General features: G+C 34.2%; 1 protein-coding gene across 1 annotated transcript; it reads right to left on the bottom strand.

Annotated features, from left to right (window-relative positions):
• Positions 1 to 953: 953 nt before the first annotated feature.
• LOC110655234 (dihydroflavonol 4-reductase) lies at positions 954 to 2,978 on the bottom strand. The gene is made up of 6 exons (XM_021811460.2): positions 2,571 to 2,978; positions 2,296 to 2,465; positions 1,997 to 2,191; positions 1,730 to 1,889; positions 1,456 to 1,648; positions 954 to 1,373 (listed from the first exon to the last, which is right to left on the bottom strand). Exons 1-6 carry the CDS (start codon positions 2,686 to 2,688, stop codon positions 1,127 to 1,129), a joined length of 1,083 nt encoding a protein of 360 aa, XP_021667152.1. The 5' UTR covers positions 2,689 to 2,978; the 3' UTR covers positions 954 to 1,126.
• Between the last annotated feature and the right edge of the window lie 6,094 nt (positions 2,979 to 9,072).

The following is a 9,072-nucleotide window of genomic DNA, read 5'->3' as shown; positions in this document are numbered from 1 at the left end:
GTCCAAAAATTCCGAAAAAATTTCAGAAAACTCAGAAAAATACGTAGATTCCAAATATATTTTTAGTTTTGCCACGTGGTCTTTAAATTAATTTTTAAAAATCATCAAAGTTTATATTTTCGGAAAATCGAACCCGATTTTTAAAATCCGAAAAATCTCAAAAAAATTCCTAAAATTTAAATAAAATTAAAATATCAAAATGCTCATAAAATAATAAAATTTAAAAATCTTGGGGTGTTACACTTTCAAAAAAAAAACATTAAATTAATGAGGTGAAAAAATGATGACTTTTTAAAATTTTTAAATATCTGTTTTTCTTGATTACAACCAATCCATTCTGAATATTGTTAGAAAAAATTGATATGTCCCTAATATGATCATATTAGATAAGTATATTAATTTATAGTTAACTCTGTATTATTAGTTCATATTTAATTATATATTGCTCGTAAATTAAATATAAAATTAAAATTTATAATCTAAATGTACCTAAATTACAGATAGATCTCAAAAAAATATAAAGAATAAAGTATCTGTTGAAAAATACCAATACAAAACTATAAAGAAAGGATCATTTTTCTTTTTTTTGTGTAGCCAAAATTATGCTAAAAAATCCAGATTTTTTTTTTATCTCTTTTTGTTTAGTTTAATATATGGCTTTATTCTACTATTTAGTGTTAACCATATTGTAATGCTTCATGCAATAGGAAATCTACTCATATTGTACTCTTATTAGCTTTACATTTTGAGCTTACTTAAATAGAGTCCATCATGAGTGTTCATCTTTTAAATATAAAAATAATATATTAAATATCTTACTTACAACTAGTCTACTATGAATATAAGAAACAATTTATTAAACATACGTCCTATATATTCATGTTTTGCATTTATAATGGACCGAAGTTAAAATAAAATTTGACATATTCATGTACTTTGTGGAACAGATAAAATAAAATAGAATAATCGCGAGAGACCAAGGTATTATTAGCATTACATTATATAGATATTGAATAACAATGCAACACTCTTTTACAATCTTATTTATGTAAGTACACCCGTGCACATAATTCTAGTTTTCCAATTGATGCAAATCGACTCTTCTCTCTGTTTCATTGAGACAAATCTAGTTAGGCACAGGAACCTCAGTAGTAGTAATCATTTCCTTCCCTTCAACCTTCTCTTCTAAATCTTTACCATTAGAGACAGCAACAGAAGGCTCATCAGCAGGAGGAAGCAATCCCTTTGCTCGGCAGGTTTCCACAGCTCCTACGAACATATCTTCCAAGCTGTACTGGAACTGAAAACCCAGGTCTGTAAGCTTCTTGGAAGAGAAAATGGGAGTCTTTATATCCTCCTCCATGCCTTTAAGCCTAATTAACAACGCTTAATTAATTAGTCAAGGGATAAAATTTAATCATAATTTCGAATGCTAATCAATGGCACAAGGCTTACTTGATAGGAATATTATACTCTGGGTATTTTTGTCTAAGCAATTCTGCAAGCTCATGAATGGTGGCATCGTGCGAGTTGCAGATGTACCTCCCCTCAGCTTTTGGATGCTCAAACAGAAAAATGTGAGAAATGCAGAGATCATCCAAGTGTACGTAATGGCCTTGTTTTATAATCGAATAATGGGCTTCATTTCCTGAAGCAAATGGGTCAATTGGAAATTGTACAGGAAAGTAGATTTCAGAATTGTATCAAGAATTAATGCAAGATTATTTACCAGTGATAAGCGAAAGTGCAGTTATAAGGCTAGGCGGCATTGATGGCATTATAAATGGGCCAACAACTAGAGTTGGGATAATACTGATAAAATCAAGGTTGTTCTCTTCAGCGAACTTCCATGCAGCTTTCTCTGCCAGGGTCTTTGAGACGAAATACATCTGCATACAAAAATCCAGCAATAATTTAGCTCTGGAAATGAATTATGGATAATACAGGCTTTTTAATGAATGGTAACAAAATGGGGGAATTTTTTGCTTATACAAACCCATCCAGTCATCTTTGTTGCTTGAACGAATTCCAAATCACTCCAGCAATTTTCGTCATACACTTGTTTTCTGTGCTCCTCAACGTCCACAGTTCCTGCAGATGAAGTGAATACTATCCTTCGAACAGTTTTTGCCTTTGCACATGCCTTCATGATGTCCAAAACCCCATTGATCGTTGGTTTTATAACTTCATTCTAGCATTGAAAAAATATATATTATTTATATACAACTGAGAGAACTAAACAGAGCAATTATCATCCTCTGCAACTGCAAGAAATGAATTTAATGGAAGTGATACCTCAGGGTCCTTGGACTCGAAATCCATGGGTGTAGCAACATGGAAAACACCAGAGCACCCTTGAATGGCCTCATCAAAACTTCCCTCTATAGAGAGGTCAGCTTTCCACAAGCTCAAGTGGGTCTTAGCCTTAGGCAACTCTAACAAATGTTGAACTTTTTTCACATTATCTATGAACGACAAACAAGAAAAAAACACAGGAAAGATTACCATCTAAATTGATACAAAAATGAATAAATGATTCAAAGTGAAGGCAGTGGAAACCAGGGCCCAACCAGGGTCTCGCACAGTGGCTCGAACCGTATAGCCACGCTCGAGGAGTCTCATGATCAGCCATGAGCCGATGAACCCAGAAGCACCAGTCACACAAACGGTTTGGCTTTTTGTTCCCATGAGATTAATTTTTTAAAAACCTAATCTGAAATCCGAATGATTATACTATAATAAAACGGTAACAACCGATAAACAACAATGGATGGTTCCGGCAGTTAAGCTTTGTCTTGGCTCAATTTATAGACCAAGAACAAGAAGAACTCTCTTCATCTAAATTTTTAGCTCAACTTTATCGTAACGTGATCATCCACCGATTCTTCCTTCTTGACCGGTGGATGATGCTTCCTCTTCCTCACCTGCCCTCCAATTTGTCTAGTGTGTAAAAAACGCAAGTCAAAGACCGAGAAGAAGATAGAGTCGGTTAGAGAAGGAATTAAATTATATACTCTTTTCCAAGCCATCCATTTATGGAATAAATCGTGTGATTAAATATAATTAAATCAAATTTTATTAATAATGAATCAAATTAAAATATTTTGTTTTATGAGTTTGAAATTTGAAATAAATTCTAAAATGACATAAGTAGAAGTGCATATGGTGAAAATTTAAAATTAAATAAGAGTATCATAATGAATTATTGAATCAAATTAGCTTAAAAATATAGTATTTATGAGTACTACATAATTATTATAGTTGTAGTTCCAAGTAAAAATATGTTTATTGATTATAAATTTAGACATAAAATTAATTATAATTTGAATTATATAAGATATAAAAATAAAAAATATAATAATATAATTATTTTAAAAAATATGTACTTAATAATAACCATTAGCACAATTTTATTAAAAAATTAATATTAAAATGGAATAAAATATTTTAATTTTTTATATTTACATATTTTTTATAAGAACATTATATCTTATGATTCGTGTGCACGAGCGTGTGCGTGTGTGTGTCTATATATATATATATATATATATATAGTAGCTAAGGATAGAAATACTATTTTATAAAAAGAGAAAGCTAACAAATTCCATGATAGGTCATTAATAGGACGTTTAGGATGATTGATCTTATTTTTCCCATATTATGATTGTGATATAAAAAAGACAAAAAGAATTTAATAGGACGTTTAGGATGATTAATCTTATTTTTCCCATATTATGATTGTGATATAAAAAAGACAAAAAGAATTTACGTGAGAAGAGAAAACGTTTACTTAAAATTTCAATCAATTTTTCATACACGATTTTTTTTTTTCGTGGAGATAGATATTTTACTGAGTTAAAAAAGCTTGAGTCCATTATAGAAAAATTCTAAAAACAAGGAGATTCAAATAAGCCCACCAGGGACAAGCCTAAAATTAGAACTAAATCCTAACTATAACGGGCCAATAATCCGAACCCATGACCCCGATTAAAAATAAGAAGTAGCAGCCAGCAACGAACGCCACCTAGCCAACTGACTTCCGACGATAACCGAAGAAGACATGCAAACCAAGGAAGGCAAAGAACACAGAAGATCTTCCATCTATAGTTGATAGAACATGGCTAGAAAACTAACCGAAGATCAAAGGAGCCTTCTCCAACACTATCATCGTCCGGATCTTCATGGAATCAAGCTATTGACTAACCCCAGGCCAGAGGAAATACAAGAACCCTCAAGCATTGTAGATGCAACTTGTCGACACTATATTTTGGTTGATCACCAAAGTCAAGGGACTTTAAAGCCGCTCTTAGCCGATGTCCTTCGATCATAAATGATTTTTCCGAACTCACTGATTGCTCGACCATGAAATAAACCGATCCCATTCTTAGTTAATAGTTTTCCGATCTCTTCTTACAAATATTGTGGAACTTCATTTGGCTAATGTCAGGATTGGGTTCTAACTTGAATGCCCCAGGTATTAAAGTGAAGTTACGGTCTCTATCCGGTCTAATGACGATCCTGATCTTTAGAATTCAAATCAATGTCCAAACTTTCCAATTCCAATGTTTTAAAGTTTTATCCGGTGCTTGGTCATGGCTTAGTCAGATCTCAAACTTATGTATAATGTTTTTCCGATCTTTTATACTTAGGTTGTAACACCCCTATTTGTATAGCCTGGTATATTTCACAGTTCCGGTGACCGGTGTCGGTCCGGACAATTAAGGGGATTAGAACCATACTTAAGACAACTAGAGAAACCATAAACACAAATAATTAGTAATGTTGTATTAGTTAAGTATAAATAAGAAAAACAGAACATAAGAGGTTAAACGAGCCGAGAGTCACAGCGATGGGTGACCTCCTCGAGAACGACTGCGAAGTCGATTTAAACTCAAATTTCGAACCAAAAAATGTGACGCTGCGGTCCTTAGGACCCTTATGAACACAGTGGAAAAGAGAAAATCACGAAAAAGAACTGTTAAGCCAGTCAAATAATTAGGTCAGGGAGCCGGAAGAAATATGGAATTATTTGCAAACCCGGATGAACCGGCGAGGGGCAATTTGGTCAATTAACCCCGAGAGCTGACTCCTGACCTAACTGTCAAATAAAATCGGAGAAAAGAAAATTTCGGAATCGAGAATTAAATTAAAGAACGAATAAAAAAATAGAAAAATGAAAAAGTAAAAAAGGGTGATGACATCATGCATGATGCCATAAAAGGTATAATTAATAAATTAATTAATTAAGTTTTTGTGGTCTTCCATAAGCCAAAATGCATAAAGAAAAGAAAAGAAAAAAAAAATTAACTAGTTATCTTCTTCTTCTCCCAATTGCCGCCCCATCTTCCTCCATAAACTCCCATGAAAATCCTTCATCTAAGCTTAAATTCCTTCACCCAATTTACATAACTCCCCTAAAAACATCACTAGACCTTGCAATCTCAACTTAAGAACAAGAAAGAAAGAAGAAAGAAAGAGAACAATTGAAGATTTGGTGTTTAAGTTGAGGTTAGTTTGTTAACTTGTCATTTTTCCATTTTAAATGCATATGTGATGGTTGAAATGAGCTTAGAATTAATGAAATGAAATGAAAATATGGGGGAAGGACCATTATTGAATTTTTAGCCAGCTTGAAGGGGGCCATGATTTGCATGAATTTAATGGGTTTGAATGAGTTATGGACCTCCTTTAGTTGAATGATTATAGTTGGGAACTTTGAAATTACTAATGGTAGTTAAGTAGTGAGGCCTAGGGTTTTGAGGCAAATTTTGGAGAAATGCATAAATGATGACTTTGACCTATTGTGAAGTGAAAAATGGTCAATAATGACCAAAGGAGATGTGTGGGAATTGTTAGAATGAAAGTCAAATTCGTAGGGTAAATGGTCATGCTGCTGGCAGCATGACCAAGCCAACTTTGAAGGACCAAAACGGAAATTTTACAAGTCCAATTGATATTCCACCAATAGGAGATGAAAATAGACATAAAATGACACAATTTTTGTTAAGGAACCATGCCCAAAAACTGACCAAAACCTAGTGAACCAATTAACCAAAGTTGGTTAAAAGCAGTCTGCCACTGCACAAACTGACCAAATGAACAGTAATTGTTCATTTGGTCATAACTCGAGCTAGGAAGGTCAAAATGACCTGAAATTTTACCAGTAATTAGATAAGATATAGATCTAAAACTTTTATGAAGAACACCAACCCAAATTATACCATTAACCTAATCAAATTATTGAGCAAAGTTGAGTTACTGAACCTGCAAAACTGCAGAATTGCCATTTGAACAGTAAAGTTTCAATGGCTATAACTCTCTCTAGAAAACTCCGATTTAGGTGAATCTTGAACCGATGGAAACCTAAGACATAGTAGAACATTTTGTATGAAGGAAATTAGACCAAATTATGGACTTAACTTGATCAAATTATTGAACGAAGTTGGATTAAAAATCTGCCAGAACCAAAATTGCAGCATGAGCGATTGCGTGAGCGAATCTGTATTTTGGCTATAACTTGAGCTACAAAACTCCAATTGGGGTGATTCGAAAAGGAGAATAAACTTAAGACAATGGGGAACATTTTCTATGAAGAAAGTTTTGCCAAAATCCAACAATAAAGTGACCAATGGAACAGTGCAACTTAGGACTCCAAAACTGAAATTTACCAAATTTGCCTAAAAGACTTAGGATTTGAGTAAACAAACAAAACCAACAAGTTTAGTGACCAAAATGTGGTATGTGGGTGAAGTTGGAGTTCCCATACCTATTAAGCCTTAGAAAGTCAATTATTTGACTTGAATAGTGTAGTGAATAGTAACTCAAAACACAAAAATTTCGAGAACGTCGAATTTAACACGTTAGAACTAGGTAAATGTGAAGCTAAATTTATTTTGGAATTGATGTTAAGTTCTAGTACTGAAACATTATAAAATTGTGTGTTTCAGTTGAAAAGAATGCCGGAAAAAAACCCGAGGAACCGAGTCAAGGCCCAGAGGCGACTCGCTTGAGGTTTGTGCACAATGTATACTTTTTATAATCATCTTTTGCATACTGTTTGAATAATGTGAAATATTGAATTATGGCATTCTTATGATGTTTTGATTTAAATTGTTGAAATTTATTATGTATATTGAAATGACAATGTTTAGCAAATTGTTAAGATAAGTTTTGAAACCACAGTGTCATGACCATATATTTGAACACCTCACTAGCACGACTAGTGAAGGTAATTAGTTTTGAATTTTGATTCCTTCTCTGGAGAAGTGTTGAGGTGTGCCAGTAGAAGAGGATGTGAATGGATATCCATATGTTTGAGCTAGCTAGCCTTGTGATGTAATTTCTCTTTAACCTCTCGCTATTGAGATTCTATTTGTTTCGAATGGCATGATCTAACTGTGGGTTTTATGAAATGTATTTTGATACTTCGAAATGAACTTGGTTTGCATTAAAATTTCATAATTCATGTTTTGTGTTTAATGCTTATGTTTAGTCAAATTTTTGAATAAATGTGATTATATTCTGCATAAAGATTATTTTAGTATGTTGTGCACTGCGAGTCCTAGTACTCAGTGATGGCTTATTCTTTATCGCAGATACAGAGACTAGAAGAAGCGAGTGAGTCTTTGAGGTGTGAGGAGCTATCAGCTTAAAGTCTTCGGGTATAATTTATACCCTAATTGTAAATATTTCTTTTCATGTATGTATTGCATATAAATGTATGGACGTGCAAATGGGTCTTGAGCAGCTTGTACAAAAATTTGTATGAAGTTTGTAATAAAGTTTAGTTTGTATTTCTTTTGATGTAAATTTTGTAAGAATGTACATAAATTGTGTTGTCTCTAATGAAATATGAGTACAACTATTTTATTTAATTTAAATGAAATGTATTGCTAGTATGCTGAGGATTATTGAATTTTGAACTTGAGAAATTTATTGAAATGATTGTGAAATTGATTGAGTTTGATTGTGAAATCGAAGTAGTGGTTGAGAAAAACTTTTAGAAGTGCTTTTTACAGGTATTTGAAGAACTGGTTTCTCAAAATACAGACAGAACTCTGTCAAAATTTTTATAAAATTTGCGGAAAACTAAAATGGACCAAAAATATTAATTAGATTTACTTTTAATCATATGTTTTAAATACCTATTAGAAAATGCTCACCACTTGTCAAAAGTAAGAAAATTGTTTAAAATCCCTTGTGGGGTACTTAATGAGTTATCGGTAGGTGAAGTTCGGTAGTTCATTACGTATTGTACGGGATCATGTTATGCCTTACAGAGGGGTAAGGTGTGACATAGGTTAATAGTTGCTTTTAAGTTTACTGTCCAACACGTTCAAAGTAATTAAGTACTCATACAATTTGAACATTTTCCGATCTCATCAAGAAATTGAACAAAAAAGACTTCATTGCATTTCAAAATAAAATTTACAAGTCATTCGGCTGGAGGGTCTCCCCCAGCCTGTTCTCTAGGTACATCATCATTTCTCTCATTCTCTCTCTTTCCCTCTGGCTCCTCGTCGCTCTCGTCTTTGGCCTCTGGGGCGAGCTCATTCATCCAGGAGAAGTCCTCTTCAGGATACCGCTTCCTCAGCTCGGCCAGAAGGTCATTATGGGCGTTCACATAAGCCTCGGCCTCCTTTGTGGTGCTCCTCTTCCTTAGCTTGGAGTTCCTCATCCTTGGCTCGGAGTTCTTCCTCCTTCACTCGATGGTCTTCAGCATAACGAGCGAGATCGGCAGACCGACTAGCTCGGGAGTCTTCAAGTTCTCGCTCCATCTCCGCCATCCTCTCCTCATAATGCCTCATCCGATCTTCCATTCTGGCGATGTAGTCGTTAGCAGAGGAAAGCTGAGCTTGTGCAGCTGAGGCGTCTTGGACCGCCTTAAGGATCTCCTTCTTTAAAGCGTGGGCTTTCTCTCTGAGTACGTGCTGATTTGCAATAGCCTCTAAGCCTAAGCTCATTGTCTGAGCTAAGATATCGTCCACGCTCTCTTCTGCCAACCGGTTCCGATCTTCTTGGAAGCAGATGGAAGCTCCCATGACTTTGGCTAGGCCGGGATTCCCCCTTGTA

This window comes from Hevea brasiliensis, chromosome 12, assembly GCF_030052815.1.
Source record: "Hevea brasiliensis isolate MT/VB/25A 57/8 chromosome 12, ASM3005281v1, whole genome shotgun sequence".
Lineage (NCBI taxonomy): Eukaryota > Viridiplantae > Streptophyta > Magnoliopsida > Malpighiales > Euphorbiaceae > Hevea > Hevea brasiliensis.
This window is presented reverse-complemented; position numbering and strand designations above follow the sequence as displayed.

Coding starts and splice junctions, on each gene's coding strand:
- LOC110655234 (XM_021811460.2), bottom strand. CDS start 2,688: ATGGGAACAAAAAGCCAAACCGTTTGTGTGACTGGTGCTTCTGGGTTC. Junction 2,466..2,570: donor AGCCACTGTGCGAGACCCTG/GTTGGGCCCTGG, acceptor TGTCGTTCATAG/ATAATGTGAAAAAAGTTCAA. Junction 1,890..1,996: donor CAACAAAGATGACTGGATGG/GTTTGTATAAGC, acceptor TTTTGTATGCAG/ATGTATTTCGTCTCAAAGAC.